Source organism: Pleurodeles waltl, chromosome 6 (assembly GCF_031143425.1).
Source record: "Pleurodeles waltl isolate 20211129_DDA chromosome 6, aPleWal1.hap1.20221129, whole genome shotgun sequence".
Taxonomy (NCBI): Eukaryota; Metazoa; Chordata; class Amphibia; order Caudata; family Salamandridae; genus Pleurodeles; species Pleurodeles waltl.
In genome coordinates, this window is record NC_090445.1 from 1,196,850,964 (window position 1) to 1,196,872,321 (window position 21,358).

At 44.4% G+C, this 21,358-nt stretch overlaps 1 protein-coding gene across 32 annotated transcripts in view; it reads left to right on the plus strand.

Moving 5' to 3' along the window:
• Positions 1-21,358, plus strand: part of SORBS1 (sorbin and SH3 domain containing 1) — a 794,498-nt gene that overhangs the window by 595,830 nt on the left and 177,310 nt on the right. For 27 of the 32 annotated variants that reach the window (XM_069240476.1, XM_069240479.1, XM_069240480.1 and 24 more), the window contains 3 exons: positions 15,152-15,217; positions 15,742-15,834; positions 17,050-17,099. In XM_069240476.1, coding sequence (XP_069096577.1) covers positions 15,152-15,217; positions 15,742-15,834; positions 17,050-17,099 — 209 coding nt within the window. The remainder of the gene's footprint in view (positions 1-15,151; positions 15,218-15,741; positions 15,835-17,049; positions 17,100-21,358) is intronic. The other 5 variants (XM_069240458.1, XM_069240462.1, XM_069240467.1 and 2 more) reach the window with 2 other exon arrangements.

The window sequence follows — 21,358 nt, forward strand, 5'->3', positions numbered from 1 at the left end:
ATATCAGGAAGCATCAGTTATCTTTATCTGTCATTAGGAGGGCATGGCCTGTTATATATATGTAGTTGTCTCCATGCTACATTACGATTTGAAGCTAGATTAGTAGATGAGTAGGAGATGGTTGGTGTTAATGTGATCATGGATTTGATGGTAGACTGCCTTTTCAATGATCTTGATGATGAAGAATAGGTGTTGTTATGTTATGTGTATTTGTAAAGTGCACTTTCACCCACAAGGGTATCCTGGCACTTAGGAGGTGTGTGTGCCTAGCACTTTCAATGGTGAGTTGATTAATGGGAAATTCAGGGCTTCAGCTTCTTGTGGAATTCAGGAAGAGAGGAGGAGGCCCTGATGTGGTGTGGGATACCATTCCATGCTTTAGGAGTGATGTGAGAGAAATCCCACCCTCCTGATCTGGTTCTGTGAATGCGAATGTGTTCGAGTATTAATCCTGAGAACTGAAGGTATCCAGATGGTTGGGGGAAGGACGTGCAAATGTTTAGGTAAGTTAGGGTTGAGTTGTGTAGTGACTTGAAGGCATGTGAGGAGCTTGAATTGAGCACGTTTGTGTATCAGAAGCCAGTTTAGTTCCCTTAGGTGTAGTGCGATGTGAGGTCTGTGTGGGGGGTTGAGTCTGGTTGCTGAGTTCTGGATGGTTTGAGGTCTTCTAGTGAATTGCTTGGTGATTCCGGCATAGAGGGTGTTTCCATAGTCCATCTTCCTGGTGACTATAATGTGAGTCACAGTTTTTCTAGTGTTGCATGGGAGCCATTTGAAGAGCTTCATCAGTATCTTCTGGATGGGGAAGCAGGATTTAGTGATGACATTAACTTGTGTAGTCATGTCTAGTTTGCTGTTGATTATTCCCAGGTTCCTGGCATGAGTTCTGGCCGTGGGCCTGAGTTTGGCCAGCATCCAGTTGGAGTCCCATGGTGAGGTTTTCGTACCGAAGATCACTATTTCTGTCTTGCCAGTGTTGAGCTTAAGAAAGTTAACTTTCATCCAGTTAGTGACCCTGGTCATGCAGGTGGTCATCTTGTCTCGTGTATTGGGGGGTTTTCTGCAGGGGGACGAGTATGAGTTGCATGAAGTCAGTGTAGGAAAGGATGCTGATGTGTGCACAGATGACATTGGTGAGAGGGATCATGTTCGTGTTGAAGAGGATTGGGATGAGTGATGAAGCTGGAGGCACTCTACTGTTGAGTTTACGGGCTTCTGAGAAGTAAAGTGCCAGGCTCATGATCCATCTGTTAAGAAGGGGTCATTGGTTGCTAACCTCATGCAGGCCCCTGATGAGGATGGGGAGTGAGATGATGTCAGATGCTTCAGAGAAGTCCAGGAGCATGAGGGCTGCTGTGTCGCCTATGTCAAGGATTATGCAGATGTCATCTGTGGCAGTATGAGAGCTGTTTCTGTACTGTGGTTGGGCCTGAATCCGGACTGCTTGATGTCAAGAAGCTTGTGGTTGCTGAGGTGTTCAATGAGGCATTAGTTGATTAGTATCTCTAAGCCCTTTACTGGGTATGGTAGGAGGTAGATGGGTCTGTAATTGAAAAGCATTCCTGGGTCAGCTTTTGGTTTCTCGAGCAGGGGCATAATAGTGGCATGTTTCCAGTTGTCCAGCAATGTGACTGAGTCAATGGTGGCATTGAAAATTGGTATTAGTGCCTCACTGATAGATAGGAGTCCTTTGGTGAAGGTGTGGTGGGGGCGAAGGTCAGGTGGAGCTCCCGAATGGATGGCCTTCACAATAGCATTGATTTTGATGGTGGTGATGGCAGGCTGTGCGGTCAGGGTTTGTTAATTGGCGTGATGGGAAGTTCAGTTGTGATGGTGATGAGATCCAGTTGAGGGTTGAAGCTGCTGTATTTGGAGGAGATTTTAATAAAGAAGAATTCTGATAGCTTGCTGCAAAGGTCTTGTGAGGTGTGACGCTGCTGGGCTGTGTGAGCAGGTCGCTGTTTTTTTAGTGCGACTGAATGAGGTGCTGGTTGCTGTTTGGTGCTGTTGGTGCAGGATTTGTGGGTGTAGGGCATCGGAGAGTGCATGAAAACTAAAACTTGCCGGTGGTGCATGTGAATGCTTCTTCTGTGTTTTATAGTGCAGTGAGGCAGCAGTGTGGTGAGCTGCGGCCCATGTTAAGATCACAGAGAGGCGCAGCAGGGTAGCAGTGTGTAAGGGGAGAACCAGGATGCCAGCTGCAGACGGGCCTGCCTTTCCTGCATCCACTGTGTGCCCATGCTGCAACCACATTAAATAGGTTCTGGAAAGAGTGCAGGGTATCATGGGTGGGAACCCAGTGGTCACTTCCTGTGTGGCTGGGTAATGGGAAATCCTGTAATGTAATTTTCTGTCCAGATCGATTAAGAGAAAAACAGTGATGTCACTTCCTGTGCAAATGGGCTTTGAGAAATGAAGTTTGCTTGTATAGCTTCTTCATTTTAAGACTGTTTTGGTGGGAAACTAGTGATGTCATTTCCTTTGCATATGGATGATAGGAAGTCCAATCATGTCAGTTCCTGTGCAGATGGGTGATGTAAAATTCAGCAGTGTCCCTTCTGGTGCAGATGAATGATGGTTAATTCAGTGATGTCACTTTACATTCAAATGGGCAATAGAAAATTAAGTCCTTTTGCTTGGCTTCTTCTTTTAAAGATGGTTTTAGGAGGAAACCACTGATGTCTCTTCCTGTGCAGATGGATGATGAGGAATCCAGTTATGTCACTTCCTGTGCAGATGGATGATGGGGAATTTAGTTATGTCACTCCCTGTGTGGATGGATGATGGGAAATCCAGTGATGTCACTTCCTTTGCAGATGGATGATGGGGACCTCTAGCGATGTCACTTCTTGTGCAGTTGGACAGTCTGAAATGAAGTCCTCTTGCTTTGCTTCCTCTGTTAAAGACCGTGTTGGTGGGAAACCAGTGATGTCACTTCCTGTGTACATGGATGGTGGCAAACCCAGTGATGTCACATTCTGTGAAGATGAATGTTTAGAACTCCAGTAATGTTATTTCCTGTTTAGATGAGCAATGGGCTGGTAGTTGAAGGTCATTAGGGTCTAGTGGAGGTTTATTTAAGAGTGGGAACATCTGGCCTGTCTTGAGTGTTTCGGAGAAGATATCTGGTGTGAGGGAAGCATTGACAATGGTGAGTAGATGTAAGAGAGGTTCTCCAGAAAGTAATGATGAAGAACACTGTAAGACATCTTCATATGAGGTGCGTTTGAGGGATATTTCTGCAAGTGTTTCTAGCAAACAGATGCACATCAAGGAAGGCAGCAGGAACAATGAGGATAGCAACCTCATGACAGTCCATGAGATTTTGGCCCTCATTATGAACACAGTGGGATTTCCCACCATGTTGATGCTGCCGGTCTAAACACAGACCGCCAACCCGTTGAGGACCCCGCCGGCCCAATAAAAAACATTCATCAGTTCCGCCAGCCGCCCTGTGGAATGCTGGGCCTGGACATTGCCGATGGCTCCACATGGAGCTGTTGTCAATGTTGCAGTGTGGTGGGTGCAGCAGCACCCGTCGCGCATATCATATCACTGCCCGTAAATCGGGCAGTGACATGCACGACGGGGTTGTGCACGGGGGCCCCTGCACTGCCCATGCCAAATGCATGGCCAGTGCAGGGGCCTCGATTCTGCCAGCCTTTTCCTGGCAGGGGACACCGACAGGGAAAGGCTGGTGGACACAGGTTCTTTATCTGGCAGGCAGCGCTGCTTGCAGCGCTGCCCTTTCGGATAAGGAATTCCGCCATCGTCAGGCTGCCTGGTGGCGGTAGCGTGGCGGTGGCAGAGATCCGCCTGTGGCGGTCGCGCCATGAACATTATATGGCGATCCGGACCGCCATGCCAGTGGCGGTAATTTCTGCCACCGCCAGCATGGCGGTCCGGACCGCCAATGATCATAATGACCCCCCTTTGTCTCTCAATGAACTTTTTGTTTCTTTTGAGCTGCCAAGAGTTTGAGCCTTTGTTTTGAACATTTGTGGGAATCTCCTCTGAAAGAGAGAGAGAACAAGAGAGAGAGAGTAGACAGGGGTGTTTGTGTATGTGCATGATTGCAACCGTGTTTGTGTGTGTGTGTGTGTGTGTTCAGTGACTGTCTATGCTGCCTTTGCCTTACTTTCCATTTTTTCCAATTAATCTATTCATTCATGTAGCATCCTTGCAGAAAAAAAGATTGTGTATGGTGAATAGAATACTTCTCCCTCAATTACAATTAAGTTATCAAGGCTGGAGCTGCGAAATCATGCGCAACATGATACAATAGACATGTATATACTTTCATTGATTCTGATAATTAAACACTGATACCTGCTGCTTCAGACTTCCAATTGTAAACGGAAAAATAAGCTCCAAGCAAAGACAAAATCACAAATGGCCTCATCCACGTATGGCAGTAGATGAATGTGTGTTTCATCTGCATTAATTTTACAAAAATGGGGCTTGTGATGCAATGTGGTGCAGAGTATGACATCACTTAAACCTTCCACATCTGTAGCTCCAGCACAGAAACATAAACATAATGTTACCTAGCTTTTTACAGGCAACATCTAGCATTTCCAAGAGACCATTGGCGCTGTTACTGAAAAGCTTTATGGGGTTGCTGAAAAAAGAGTGTGCTCCGGTGAGGGCTTGGGTAGTGCTACCTTCAGCCTTAAGCGTAGTCTGTGAGTTTATAGCCTTAAAGTTTGCTGTCCTTTCCTAAACGTGTAGGCTTCTATTGGTCTAATGTGTATTTTTTGCTTGTCTCCAAGAGTTTTTTTTTTCGTGGTCAACGGTTTGTCATTGTGATCTGTGAGCACGTGAGTGGTGTCTGGATCATTGGTAGACCTACCACTAAGGTCGTGTGATGTTGTAAAAGTTACATGAGTCTGACCTCATACTGTAGTGTAAGGTGGTCCTCAATTACCCAGTTAAATCACTATGAATGTGAGCCTGGCATGCAGGTTTCTTTATTGACCTCTGCTGATTGCTTTCCCTAAAGAGGCAATGACCAGACATTATATACCTAGCACCTAAGTTAGGGTCTCACAGTGTGGTCTAATTCTCTGGAAATGTTAAGGCTCCTCAAATAACACATGCTCCAGCGACAACAATTGACATTAAAGAGATCTTTAGTTGTTAAGATTTCACTTTCGTGGTGAAAGCGCCACTATTTTCCTAACATAATACCATTGCCTTTCCTGCTCACCCACTGTCAAAAGACAGCACAGCTCACTCCCACATCTCTGTGACGTACCTCCAGGCAACCCCATACATACATTCCCAGTCTCTGTCCTGCACGGTCACAGAACACCCCACCGCCACCAGCTGCTCCACTCACTATAGGCTCACCAACATCCCTGCAGCGGGCTGACACCACTCTTAGTGTACTCAATCAGGAACTCTCACCTGGAGATTCAGATATTCACACTATGCTTGCAATTGCATCTACCTTGCCTGGGAGTTACCATACCAAGATGCAACAACTCATGATGATAATTGTAGCTGTTCTGGCACTAAAATGTTCTGCAGTATCTCACACATGCAACATCCTTTGCCACTTATAACCACTTGAGTCCCTCCTCCAGTGCCCATAATGGCAAAATAGATCCATCCAGCCCTTGTGGTTATTGGACTGTTCATCATCCCGAAACTGTATTGCTTCCTCTTTCGTTCTTTCCAAACTGCTGGATCTTCTGGGTGTTTTTCCCACACCATCCTACCCATATCTTTGCCTTTTAAAGTCTCCAAGGGTGCCCGAGTGAGACCATCATTTCTAAAACTATTTTCTGGATGTCTTAAATGTGAAGGTAGAATTCACTTTCTGGAGGTCACTGGGATGTTGTGTAATGAGGAGGTGAGGTATAAGTGATGCATTTGATGGAGACCTCCTTCCTTTCCGATAACAGTGCTAAATCTGGACCCTCATCTTTCACAAAGATGTAAAAAGATTCTTAAAGAAGCCTAGGAGGTATTAGAACTTGGAATAGTTTGCTGTACACAGGAACCATTAACCATAAATATTCTGTAGTGAAATAACAAGGTCTACTGCATAATATGTAGCTCTGTGTGTTGGCTCTCAGTGAAGAAGGCCTTCAGCTGTATATTGCCAGAAAAAAACAGTTGCCCTAATGGGCTAGTGATGTAGGTTTAGTTAGAACCAAACCTGAGCCAATGAGAACACTGCCCATGTCTTCCTGATGTGTGGAGCAAACAAACGGTTATATGAAAATGTAAGGTGGAAGGGTGAAGATTACCAAAAATGCCTAAACGTGTATTAGCATCTAAATAAGAAGACGACGAGAGAAACCTTTCAGTCTGAGTCACGTAGGAAGTTGGATATGTATTACAATTGGCTACATTTTGAATTTTTCACCATTTAGTGTATTAAGTTGGCAGTATTTAAATTTAATGTCTAGACTTACTTAAACATTGCTGTTAAGTTCTGTTACCTTTTTAAAAATGAAATAAATTATTTTCTGCTTAAAACAAAGCACTGTTATCTGCATAACGCTTCTTTTGGCCAGAGCCTGGTGCCCCTTCTGGGATGACTTGAGGCCCCTCTAGGGGGACCCACTCCCCAATTTGAAGAACCTTGAGCTGTAGTAAGACGCTCGAGGTAGAGAGAGTGGGCAAAGAACTTCTAAGGATTGGCAAAGGGGTGTAATGCAGGCAGTGCAGGGGACTCGGCAGTGGCCATTCAACCATTGAAAGGGGCCCCCATTCAGATATGGAAGACTCAGAGGCCCCATTTCACATTCCGCAGTAGGGCATCATTATTTTTCTTTATGGCCCTGGGTTGAGAATGTACTACACAACAATGGAAGTCTGCATAATACTGAAAGATCAGAGAGCAGGCAGCCATTCGATACGCTTCCAGAGCACAGGACCACCACAAAAAGAGGGTGAGGGGGATGAGGCATTATGCACCATGCACCCTCTATCCCTAGGCAACATTATTCATAAAACTATTGTAGTCATTAATAATGAACCTTACTTTGCCAGACCACTAGATGGAGCCAAACAACATGTTTTTGCCTTCCCTCCAATTACATATTTTAAGTACTTTAAAAAAAGGTATTTTTGCACATGACATAAACGGAAGAAGCATTGACAGTTACCTGTGTTAAGTGTTGGCTCCAGGCCTCAAGCTAACTTAAGATGAGTCTACCAGAGCAAGCGTAAATGTGTATTATTTGCGCTTGAAGAAAGCATTCTGATTGGATGTCCAGGGTATATTGTTCTACTCTGGGTGCTAATTAAACATTATTGCCAGCAGTTTTGAGCAACAAAGGCTATTTGTAATCATTACCCACCCACAGAAGGGGCCTGAGTCACAACCAGGAGCCCATAAAGAGGAGACAGGTCATTTACAGCTGTTCTTATTGGACAGCTAAAGGCAGTAAAGCTAATATCAGCCCTCCTGCTCTGTGAAAACAAGAACAAATGTTGGCTGTAAGTACAGGTAGCTACACCGTCCAGTGGTGTAGGGCTGTCCAGTTAATTTGTACGGAACTGTTTTGACCCGAAGGTTAATGAAGTTCAGCGTCTTCATCAGGACAACGTGAAGGCAGTATTCTCAAAGTGGCTAATCATGGAGTCAGAAAAGTGCTATGGTGGATATATCCATATGAATCTGTCAGTGATACATAACAATCCTACCATTACTTATAGGGATCAGCATTGTCTCAGCACTTCAACAGACGCCACCTAATTAGGCTATAAATGTCATTGTGTTTACAAACTTGTCGGTTGGACATTTAATACACAATACCTATACCTGAACTGCACATTGTAGTTGGTGTTTATAACTCTAACTACATCCAATGTTTTGTTGGGTTTTCACTGATCAGTTGTGCACCTTTACACTCATGTCACTAATCACTAGCAAGCGCTAGGCCATCACATGGAGCACCTGCGTTTTCAGGCTCACTTCATTAAATGTTGGCAGCAAAGATGGGATTCTCATTTGCGGTGCAGTTCTGAACATTCAATTGGGGAATAAGATGCACTCAAAGAATACTGCGAGTAATTGTGTGAAAAAGGCCACTTTTATTGGCTTATGTGCACAACCACAACAACAAACCTGGCCTTAGCCCTCCAAAACTAAAAACCTCACTATACATGAACCTATTCTATAACCTCCACTACCTCCCCTAAAGAACCCTCCCTGTACCAACCATTATCAATGCAAATTTCCCACCTTTGCTCTAAACTCGTTTTAATTATAACAGCACTTTGATATGGTAAACCTGTAAACCTCTGCATGCATAACATATGCAACCAAGCTTGAAAAGCTCTCCGTCCGTGTTTGGTCCTATGTACCCCGGTCTCTTCAGCTTGCCCTGCCCCTAGCCCAACCATGAACTGAACAAAATGAGTATAACCTGTCCTCCACCCGCCAATCAAGACAAGTCCTTAAAGGACTTTCCTGCCCCCTCTAACACTAGAAGCCTCCATAACTTGAAAGTAGCTGCTAAAGCCTCTCTTACATACAATAAATAAAGGCCCATGAGCATGATGGTAACCCCAAAGCATTTTACCCATAAAGGCGACGCCTGCTAATTTCCTGCAGTGGTAACCCTTGATTGTTGTTTGCCAATTAACGTCAATATGTACTGCACAACATCTTCCTCCCTATCCCAAGCCCACAACCTACGATGCCCCAGAATTCAGGAATTCCACCCATGCCTGGGCATATGACAACCTGTTAGACTCTGCTGTGGAATTCCAAACCAGTTGTAATATCCGCTGTCTCCTATCCTCCTCAGCTCTACTGCCATCCGTGTCCAAACCAGCCCACTGAATCTCCTCCACTGTGAACGATACAAAGCATCCGCACTGTCATTGTCCACACCTGGCACATGTAAAGAACAAAATGCAATTTTATGTCTGAGACAAGCCAAAACAAAAACCCTCAAAGGTTTCAGGACTTGGTGATCTCTCGCAGATTGTCTATTGATAACCTGTACCACAGCCAGATTCTCAACTCAAAATAGGACTCGTTTGTGTGCCAAAACTGACCCCCATAACACCACTGCCACCACCACTGGAAATAGCTCAAAAAATTCAATACAGCGTCCCCCCACTCTCTGGCCATTCCTCAGCACACCACTTGCCATGCCAATAAATGCCAAATCCGCAGCTTCCGGCTGCATCCGAGAAGATTTGTGCCTCCCATTGTAAATCTTGCCATGAACTCAATGGAATGCTGTTAAAGGATTCCAAAAAGAAGTGCTACATCCTCAAATCTTCCTTCACCCCCACCTGCAGGTGAACATGATGATGTGGTAATTGTTTTCCTTGCAAAGAGAGGCCCAGTCTCATGCAAAAACCTCTTCCTGCCTGTACCACTCTGAAGCAAAATTAAGCTTCCTCAACATCTCATCAAATAATAATCTCATTGCAACCTTCTTGTCCTCCAGCAGTAACATTACTTCTGAGTCAATTTCAATACCTAGAAATGACAATATCTGAGAAGGGCCCACTGTTTTTTCTGGCGCCAGAGGCAGTCCCACATCTGCCATTATCACTCAAAAGCTCTCCAACATGTCATGACACTTCCCAGATCCCTTCTTGCCCACAATGAAAAAGCCATCTAAATAATGTGTGATACTATTGTGACCTGTTAAATGAGTAAAGAGCCATTGCAAGAATGTGCTGAAACACTCAAATAAAGCACAAGAAATAGAGCAGCACATTGGCAGAGCTATAGCCACATACCAGCAAACTTCAAACTGTAACCCAAGGAGCTGGAAATCAGAAGGGTGTACCGGCAACAGGCGAAAGACCGACTTTACATCCACTTCGCCATCAATGCCCCCTGTCCGACCTGCTCCAGCAATTGCATGGGGACGTCCACTGAAGAGTAAGAAACTGACACCAAGTCATTCAGGATTAAATTGTTAATTGAATGACCCTATGGTCAGGACAGATGCTGAATCAACCTAAATTGTCCTTTTTCTTTTTTAGGGACCCCTCCAGTCGGTGAAACAATCAGGTAATCTAATGGCCAGTCCAAAAAAGGACCTGCCATTCTATCTTCCCGAACTCCTTTATCCAACTTGTCACACACCACAAGCCTATGCTGACTCGCGGATTTCAGGATTTGTCGCCCATCTATGTGTCCTGGGACCTTGATATCCCAACCTCCAACTCTATAAGAAACCCTCTCTCAACAATCTAGAGTCGTCCTTTTTGTCATACAAGTCCAATCAGAACAGAAGCTTGTCAATGTCAATTGGTGTAGGAGCCCTTCCACCCAGTACCGTGACAGCTCCAACCTCCCCAGAAACTAATCCCATGATTTGACTGTGAGCTGAACCCACTTTGCTGAGACTGCCACTGTCCCGCTGGCACACCGTGAGAATTGCCAAAGCAGTTGACCAACGTGTGTGTCTCCCTGCATTTGGAGCATTTGGGACGGAACTTACAGTATTCCCTAGTACATGCTCCTTTGTTAAAGTCCCAGCATGCTCTGATGTGAGAAGGGGCCGTGCTGGTCGTTTGGGACTGTGACTTTGCTGACCCCACTCCCCTACGAGTCGGACGGCCGTGAAAGGGCCAATGTACTATGGGGAAACCGCTGGCCGTGAATACTGTTTTGCTGAACTTTGCCGGTTCCATCGTATGCTGCCATAAATCCCCATCAATCTCCCCCCACTGCATTTCGGGATGTGCTGCCATTCTAGCCCTGAACTTCTCATCGTATTGCACCCAGGCATACCCACCGTAGTTGGCATATACTTAAATAACACGACTGAGCGATTGGGATATTTCTTGCAATTTACTCTGGCATATATCAGGAATGCTGCTGTCCAGTTCTCGATCATAACCGACACCTTCGGTCTTTTTGCTAGCTAGTGTTCTTCTTCTTCTTTTGAACCTTTGTTTGCGCTTACTTCCCTGTGTAACAATTTTAACATTTCTACATACTCTCCATTCCAAATCTTTTCCTTCGTAGAAACCATCAAATGTGCCCCTAAAGGTTTAGAGGTACCCATGTAGGGCAACTTCTTTACATTAATCTCCTTGCTCTCCAGTTTTTCTTCTGTCCCTGTTCATTCACCTGTACTTCCTGCACGAGCCCCTACTGACTGCCCCTGCCCACCTATCCCTTTCCCTTGCCCTTTTGTATCTAACTCCCTTTCTTTTTCTTCTGTGCCCACACCTGTGCCCAGCACATATACTCCTTTTTTAAAGCATGCCTCCCTGCCTTCCTGCGACCATTTCGCCTCAACGCCAACTGACACTTTTTTAACCTGGGTCTTCGAGCAAAAAGGCTTACCTGGTGCCAAGGCCCCCTCTTTAGCAGTTTCGCCTTGCCAGTTGCCTCTGCCTCAACGCTGCCTCCAAGCCAACTTTTGGCGCACGAGCCTGATCATGCTGAAACATATAAGGCACAACAAGAGACACCCCCCACCCGCACACCACCTCTGTTCCTCCTTATCGTGCGTCCCTTTCACTGATTTCCCCTTCTTCCATACTCTCTTCATTGTAATCCAACACATTAACATCTTCTGTTGCAAAATCACCTGCCTGAGGGGAACTTGCCCGCACCCTTACCTGCGCTGTTACTCCCGGGTGCACCAGCGTGATAACTATGTACTACGTGCTGAAAGAGGCCCCTTGTGACCTCTCTTGCCGCATCCATAATGCAGTGTTATTCCTGTGTTTAGTGACGTCAGGGGGGCGGCCTGATTCCCCTGTCACGCAGGTGATCCGCCACTATGTCCCTCGCCGCTGTCAGGCTGGCTGCCTTGGGCTGCGCTGCCTCTTCCCCTAGGGCTGTGGAGCTGAACAAAGCTTCCTCGAGTCCGCTGTGTCCCACGCCGCCTTGCACTGCATGAATGATAAATTGTCCAGCGTGCCGGTCAGAACCACTAAAAGCTCATCCTTCCTACCCTCCACACCTACCTGCCTCCCCAGTTTCCTACGTACTTCAACACCTGTCTGCACCCTCACCTCTAAACCTTTCCGCCTACCTTGCACATCTGCCCCAACCACACTTCTACCATAAATCTTAACCGGTCTTTTAGGTTCACAAAACTGCACCTTTATCTCCTCTTCACTCATCCCTTCTTCACTCCATTCTAACTGCGCTATATCAATACTAGCTGTCACCCCACCTGCACCTATTGCCCCACCCAACCCTGATACTGAAGTCTAATTAGCCTCAGTATTATGAGAATCCCACCAAGATCCCACTAGATTTTGCAATCCCCTCCACCCTCTGCTCTACCCATGGACTCCAGTAAGAATCCTCTGAATCAGACCCTGCACCTCACGTGACGCTGCCGCTAACAGCTCCTGCATGCTGTAAGCTTGCCATAGACCTAAAACTTTCCGCGGTGCCTGAGCTATCAGTTTAATGTTTTAAACACCCCCCCCCCCCAAAACTCCCTTTAACTTCTTTGACCCCCCTTTTCTGTTGCCTCCAAAGACAGCACTAAAGCTGTGCTGCCTACAGGGTTAATATTCCAGGCCCCACCTCGGCCCCGCCCCTTTTTGCTCGCAGCACGCATGTTCACAATAGCGCTGCCTCGAGCCACCAAATCATCCGCCGCTTTCTTCACTGCCTGCTGTCCGACCTCCGAGCTCAGCCCAGGCAACGGAGAGGTCGCCACTCACCACATGAGTGGGCCCCGCAAAGTCAGTATCTCACGGGCCCCTGCCCCCCTGATGTCCTGACTAAGCTCTCAAAGGCGCCCTCTCCAACTTACTGACACTGGTGTCCTGGGCATCGTCCTTTCAGGCTGGCAGGCGCACACAGCGGCCGCCACACCCCGGACACCCTCCATGAAGGCCGCCCGCACTCCTGTGCAATAATGGAGGCCGTTTTGTCACTGCGGCCTGCCTCCTCCAACAACTTTAATACTCTTAGCAACTTTTCGTCCGATATAGAAAGCAAAAGCCCTTCATTACAAATGTTAACTTTGTTTACTTATAAAGCTAACTGAACCCTAACCTCCTTGTACTACCAAAACCTACTTACTGATTTTTGCACCTGCACTACAACCAGCCCCTGTGTCACCAATAAAATGGTGGCCCGCCTTAAAATGGCTGGCTATATATTGGGCTACAATAAAGCCCAAAATAGCCCAACAAAAGCTTACTTCAGTCCAAAGACCACACCATTCCCCAAAATACCCTGGGGGAGAGACTTCCTTGCAGACTGCTCCCGTCCTAAGTCCCAAGTCCGAGCACTAATAAATCTTCAGGTGTTGCAGTCCTAAGTTCAATGACCTGTTACTTGACGGGTATAAGTGATCCTATTGTATAACCGTCAAACATATCAGCTTTCACGTGAGTTTATGCAGTGCATGCTAAGCAATTGGCCCATATGTAATTTTTCAAGATAAGTGTAGATAGAAATGTAAAGTTAATTTTATTTTAAAAAATATGAAACAACTCGACTCCAGGAGACACCTACATGCACGCTGAACAGTTTTATTCAGTTGATATTATTGCAGTTGGGTTACAGGATAAGAAATAAAGTCTGATACCTGGAGCAAAATCTGATATTTCAACAAAATATTTGAAAGGATAATCTGCGTTAATAATGGGACGCCTAGTAATAATTGTCCCATATGCGTTCTCAGAGAATTAAGTTAAACACCAAACACAATTACCACCTTATCTCCCTTCATGTTCCAGTCCTTACAAACATGAGATGTGTGCATAATTCACCAGGGTACGCAGCATCATTCTTTCATTCTGCTCTTTGCCTTTCCTTGCAAGCCTCTCACTTTCTTGATGGGGAGTGTCTGCAAAGGAGTCCAACCAGGGGCACAGTTTGGTCAGTAGGATTGGGATTGTGAGCTTTAGATTTCCCGACAATCACGTTGGTATATAATGTTAAAATAATGTTAAAATACATTAACTGTCTCTAGTTTGAAGGGTGGCTCCCTATTTTGGCTCGATACTCTATTGCGGGCTTGCTATTAACATATTAAGGCTACGTGAAAGCCTTCCATTGTCTATATATTTTTAACAAAAAAACTAATATATATGTAAATTCATATTAGCCCTTCCCAGCTGAAGCCTCAAGTGTGGGTGCTGAAATTATCAGAGGTTGCCTGCCCTCTTGTCAGCCAGTCAGTACTGGCTTGTCAGTAGCGAGCCCCTTCTCTCGATGCCTTCTTCAGCAACACGAAACTCCATTTCCAGTGCGCATATTTCAAGCATAATTACATTATAGCCAGTAACACACATTATTTCAATTTGGTTTTAGGAATCCAGTATAATGATGTAGTGGAGGAAATTAAATTATTCCAGGGAGCATCTGCTTTGTCTCTGCTAAACCCTCTGCAAATAATGTTTGTTTTTGGCTTGCACGGGCTATTAGTGTAATAGAGATTTGTGTTGCAGTTTCTTGCCAAATGAAAGAGTCTTCAGCAGCAACCACTTCATCACAGGTATAAATTTTAAATAAATGTAAAAATATTACTGAGATGTTAAATTGCAAAGGGATAAATTTGTGACCTTTGTAACTAGCAATATTATACTATATCTGCATTTTACGACACAAAACGACAAGAAGCAACCAAATACACTTTCACATCTCCTCGGACATATTGCTCCTATTAGATGCTGCATTTTAATGCGATGCTAAATAACATCAGTAACAATCATAGAAATGGCATTAAACCAAAGTGATAACAATGTGTTCTCGTTGCCCTGTTCTGCAAACATGGACATTCAGCCGTTTGTTAACGCGGTAGGTATTTGTATTCTTCGGTTAAAACTAGCTTTTTTAAGAGGCTTCAGACAAATCACCACTTTAAAGAAAATACGCGGCAAGCAATGCTTCAAGAAATGTATTATTTCATTTTATAAGTGGAATGCTTGGTAAGCAGCATACCCAAAGGATAGTGCTGGACAGGAATGCTTCACTTACTCCCTAACAGCAGACCATCCCAGTGCTTCCTAATATTTCACCCGCCCACTCTTTGCATGCTTGCCAGGCAGCCTTTTGCTTAGCAGATTACCCACGTTTTTGTTCCTCCTGGTTTCACCCTACTTTCATTTTCCTCTCCGAATTAATGCAAACGCTGTATGTGCCTCTCTGTTGTAAACTGTCTCCAAGTGCCTTGTGATGTCTTTTCTTCTCAGCGCTCACTTCCTCATTTCCTCCTCTGCTTTCCATCAGCCTCCAAAAAAGATATGGGATTATACTCCTGGAGATTGCTCTATCCTTACTATAGAGGATAGAAAGGTAATTCTGTTTGTCTTTGCTATGACCTGGCTCTATAAACCGCTGTTTTCTGTTCTGCCTTTGTGTGTTTTGTGTCTGTCAGGTTTTGAATTCACCACGAGCTAATTCTTCAAGCACTGTAAATCAGTGAGTGTTGTCCCTACTTTTAACTTGAGCGTTCTCTGTTTTTTAAAACATAGTTAAGGTCTGCATTTGTGTTCTCTTTTGGTGCATTAATTGTACTAAACACTAACAAACATGCAACCTGTTGACTGTGGGTGTTCTTGAAATGGGATGCTCACCCAGCGTTGAGGTGCTCGCCCAGAGAATTTGGCATTGAAAAGAATGAATGTGCAGTGCGGAAGTGATGTGGGCCCAAATGCATCTCTTTGTGTATGAAGAGTCACCTGTGCTACCGGTTTGTGGTGTTTGAGCTTTGGCTGGTGAGTCGCTGGTGAGTTTCAGCTGTTGGAAGAGGAGCGGTGGGTTATCGTGTTCTTCCTAATCCAGATCCTTTGTTTTCCCCTCTTCTCCTTCTCTACCAGACTGACCTAGAAAAAGACCTCTGCCAGTACCAGAATGAGTTAGAGGCAGACTTAGAAAAAATGGAGACACTCTATAAATCACCAGACAAAAGGGTACGAACCGTCTTTCATATTTCGTGATGCCAAATCTAACAGAACACTAGTAGTCTCTTCTCTGTGGGGGGAATGCCAGACTGGGGTGGATGGGTGATGTGCTTGAGCAGTCTGACTGCATGGCTTACCCTGACGCTGTAAGAAATGACAGATTAGCGCGCCGAGAAGACAGTTTCACATCAGTTGTTTGAAAGGCATTTCATTTGGTCTTAAAGTGGACCTGCATTCGAAACACATGGCACACTCCTGATCATCTTCCTGTGAAAAATGAATGAATAAAACTTTACTTTCATGGCTGGCCTTGCATCTTCACCCTTCATGTGTTTTTCGGTGGATTTTGAGTTTATATTTTACAATTGTGCTTCCTGTAAAAGCTTCTGAGACATACATTTATTTGGGGCATTCAGCAACTGCTTTATGTCTGCTGCCTGTCCTGCTGTGCCACATTACAGTCATTTGCATGAGATGCTGTCACAGACTAGATACACTTGGTCATGATGCCAAATCGTGGCAGTGAGGCAAGATTTCCAACAACGAGATTAATATGGCACCCTTCTACTTTCACATGTTTTCTTTTACTTGCTATTCGCGGATTATTAGAACACGTGTTCTTGGGTTTTCGTAGATTTGCTTTGTAAGGGGTGAAGCATCTTAAATGTGGTATTGCTTCTTGTGAATCATGATTCATTCATAGGGACCAGCGGACACAAAACATATCCGCGAGAGGAGCCTCCGCTCTCACAGACACTTAAGGTGGTTCCCGCCCAAAATGGCCCCCGTTAGGAAGCAAATACTTCGGAATCGTTACGTTTTGAAACATACACCGCTTTGTAGTGGACACGCGATATGGCTTATAGAATAAAGGAACGCTTGGCAGGAAATAATAATGAGCGTGTGTCTCAGGGCCCAGCTGGCTTTCTGTCTTCTTGGCTTTCCTTACAATGACTCATTCCGCAGACCAAAGGGAGAGCGCTGGGAAACACCACCACATAGGCTTGGCGAGAATCTATCTCCGCCTGAGAAACTCCGAGCGCTGCCAAACTTGTCAGATTGCTAAATCCATACTTTAAATAGAGTGGCTGGACAAGCGTCCCGCGTGGAAAATATTTATACTGACGACGAGGGCTTCGTTGCGTCTCGAGCGGACTCAGCGGCTTTTCTGTTTTCGCTTTATGGCAGCAGGTATCAATGACTTCTCTGTTTGGACTTTTGCAGAACACGGCACTCAGCAGCTCCCTGGACGCTGGCTCGGACCGCTTGTCCTGGTAAGTTCACCCATGCGGTTTTTATTTTATTTTATCCCAGTTGATGTCGTTTTGTGCTCCTAGGGTCGCATGCAAAAGCAACCTTCTAGCACCTTTTGCATTGTAAGTGTGCACTTTTCCAGTATGTGAGGGCAGATCATATACATTGCACTGATGCTAGACCGCTCAGAACTGCTTCCAGGCAATTCCGCAGTGCTATTTGTAATGTCGCTCACTGCAAATTCAGAATGTTTATTAATTACCACTGCAAAAAAAGAATATTGTGTTCTAGCTGGGCAGCGAAAATTCACTTTAGAATTGTGAAACATTGGTTATAATAGTTCAAAGTGCGTCAGTAACTGTTGAAAAGGGCTCTGCGACAGAGACTGACATGCGATCTGGCTTCGGCACTCAGACAGAGTGAAAAGCACTTAAGGTACCCTGGTGAAAATGTGCCTTATTGTCCATCAGCGCTCCCTTTCCCTCTGACAGTTGCGACCTTTTTCTTTGTTGCTCCTTTTTTAGCCAATAAACGTTGTGAGGTGTCAAAGGTGCGATTGCGCTGGGCATGTTAACCGTCTTGTATACATCTTGAGCCGATCTGACCTTACATTGTTTAAAGGTTTGAACGATTCTGAAAATCTCATTGATATTACAATTCATCCCACTAAGCTAAGAAACTGTCCGTTGGAAAACATTACTTGTTCACTCGTCCTTGCTTCTTTTGGAAATACTTATTCTGTCATTTTTAGTATTATAGTACGGAAGTCGCCAGAGTGAATATATTTATGCCCCGATGAGCCGAACAGTATTCACGTATTCATTGCATGACATTATTAGCAAGCAAGGATGTTGCTGCAGCCTTGAAAAGTATACATGAATGAAGTAACTGAGATTTTTTTTTGCATTACACACTCCAGGGTTTGGGGGTTTAGCATTCCTTGAAAGGTGATGGGTAGAGGGTGGTGAAGGCCAAAAGTCTACTTGTCAGTGTTGTCCTTCAGCCTGCTCAGGTGAAAAGCCTGGCATGGTAGGAGTAGTAGAAGTCATGCTTTTTCCACGGAACATCACACCTTTTAACACATAACTTCGTGGGCTGAGTGGTTCATCCAGAACTTCAAGGAGTGCAAATGGTTGTGCCCTTGGAGCTCCTTGTCCCTTCCTACCTCTGTCTGATAGTCTCCCATTTAGGGCAAACCGTTTCCAATTCTGGTATAAAAGAGTGACCGCTGGGAATTGGGTTGCAGTAGATCCTTTTTAAAGCTGCCCCAATAGCAAGGCATTGGTTCTAGAAGCTTTCACTTCATGTGCCGGTATCCTCACAGTTGATCATTTTGTCCCTTCCACTTTTATGACACATCCACCTGGATAGATTTTACAGTTCCCTAGGTTCACTTGTACCACATTTGACACTGTCCAACATGCTAGAATTCGTCATTTAAACCATAATCTACATTACACAACCACTGAACTAGAAGGCAGGTCCCACAGAGAGTTCACATGGAATCTTGGATCTAAACAGGTCACTGTTCTGGTTGAGTTGCGTTATCTAGGACAAGACACTGAAGTAGGTGTTTCCGGCAAATATGAAAGGAGAAACACTAGATTGTCTCATTGATCTCAGAAGAGTTTTCTGCGAAATGCCTTAGTTAGCACTGAGAGGGCAGTCTGATGTCACCACCCATCTGTGTATCAAAATGGGATAGTTTCTGAAAATCTCCATCAAAATATTGAAAGGTAATTGTTACTCCTGTACTCTCTTATTATGAAAAATGATTGAGCACTGGAGTGATGCCTTTCTACTGCGAACTTTAATGGGTATTACATATTAGCCCTACATAAGAGGAATACTTTCGGGGGCTTAGGGTCAAAGTGCAAAAGGTAGTGGCGGTTGTACTAAAGAATTGGTCACATGAGTGTGCAACAATCATTAAGCTTTGGAGTCAGACCCACTCCCAAGTACAAAATAAAACCAGTCAGATGAGTAATTCATCTGGTGAGGGCATCAGGATGTTTTACCGTAACGCATGATTATCAAGATCTTTTGCATTCATCAGGACCCTGTCTCCTACAGTTGCAACGTTAAGAAATAACATAGGTAATGAACAAAAAGGATTTTATTATTTTCTGTTTATATCCAGAAATGAGATTTCTCCACTGTGTTCCCCGTGTACACAAAGGACTATCAGTCATGTTTGATGGAGTGATTCACTATGGGAACAGACAGAGCACTGCTGATTGGCATCTGCATCAGCCGTAGTGTTTCACTGCACACTGGAATTAATGGTGAAGTCTCTGGTGACACAGTTCTACTGAACACCATCACTGATGCAGACACTCATTAGCAGTAAAAGCAGATAGACAAGAATTGCAGCAAGCTCATAGGCAACGCACCATCCCTATTAATACCCAATAGTGAGTAATGTAAAATAAAGAACAACAAAGTATTAGGTTACAAAGAGCGTGCAACTACACCAAAGTTCCTGCTGCAAAGAGGAACTGAACAGGGCTGAAGCAGCCCCACTGGAAAATATTCAAAGAGGCGGTGCACCGCAACGTAAAACAATTAAATGTATGATGTAAGGAAAGGAAGAAAAGTCCAATGTTCTGATGGTACAGGTGAACAGTCCTTATTTTTAATATTAAATTACAAGTCCGAAATGTTGATTCCACACAGTTCCGTAGTTAAGATGAGTTTAGAAAGTAATATGATGAACAAACAGCCTTATGTTCTTGCAATTCCAAAAAACAGATAAATGTAACTCGGGATGAGCAGCCAACGCGTTTCGCCCAATAAGAGGGCTTCTTCAGGGCATCAGTAGTATCCAGTCAGTAATTTGAGTACCATCAATAGTATCCAGTCAGTAAGAATAGTAATGAACAAAATAATAACCACTCGTATAGAGTTACAACATATCCCGTGCTCGAAGCGTTTGATAACGCGATCGAGCAGTCACAAGAGGCCACAGGGGGCCGGCCCGAGTATGGAGCCGGCCGCCAAAAAGAAGAACCCCTTATGTGTAAGCCTCCGGTGCGAGTGTGTCTCCATTAGCAGTAGTTAATACAGTGGAGCATGTTTTGGGGTTTCAATTACATATTAGCTCCCCTCTAATGGATTCAAAACTCTGTAACTGTATTGACTTATGGTACCAAAAAGTTTTCACAAATTTCTGCTTTCCCAGCCAACCTAATTTGATTGCCTATTTGGTGGATAACTAATTGAAAATCATCTGCACTTGTCACAGAGTCCTGTTGTACTACAATAGTGCTAGTCACAGACTTCAAAATGCTGTTCACAGACCTCTGTAAGGAGACCCCTGCCTCTGTCTTTCCAATCTTTTCTATGGCTAGGGTTGCTCACAATTGTGGAAAACCCGGCACACAGAGGTAAATGTTTTAGATCTAGGGTGACCACCTGGCGTTGAGGCAAATTCTGGACAGGACTGTAAATAATTCATGACAAAGTGTTAAAATTTAGGAAAAAAAATCAGGAGGAAGGGTCAAAATTCAGGACAAAAATTCAAGGGCAAATGTCAATTTTACAGACACACCCAAGACAGGTCATATCTCACTATGTTATCAGTGTATTTATTTACCCTTTTTTTAACATCGCATTATTCACTGTGGTCTTTTTGTGATTGCCTCCTGATATGCTACATTTAGGTGTCACATTACGTCCTTGTTCAGTAGTAAATTAATGCCCCTCAGCACTGTGTCAAAGCCATCACCATTGCCCAAATCTACCCAATCATTCTTGAAGAGAAAGTAACAGCAACATTTTTATTATATTTCTGAAAATGTTAAAACCCCTGGCAAACAGTTTGGGAAACATTAAGGTAATTAACCTTAAGCTAGTTTAAACAAATTGAACAAAAACATCTGGCTCACCCCAACCGCCCAACAACTTTCAACTTAAAACAATAATAATGAGTCAGGGCAGATAGTGTGGGCGACAGTCTCACACTTAATGTCACAATGTGAGGTACCCATAACTTGTCTGTAATTTCACAGCACTAGAGTGTATGTCTGGGACTCTACATTTATCTCAGAACTGGGAGCCAGGAATACTAATCAAAGATAATAAAAGAGTAGGGTGAAATTGAGATCAAATGGGAGATCCACAGCAACTGATTCAAAGAGTTGTTGCTAAGAACTGGATACATAAGTATGAGAAGAACAAGGTGGGACAATTCCTAAAATCAGACAAGATGGGTCCTCCAAGACCATCGGAAGGTATTGGGTGTCTGGGGAGTTGTCTCTGCAGACAGGAGAGAAACAGA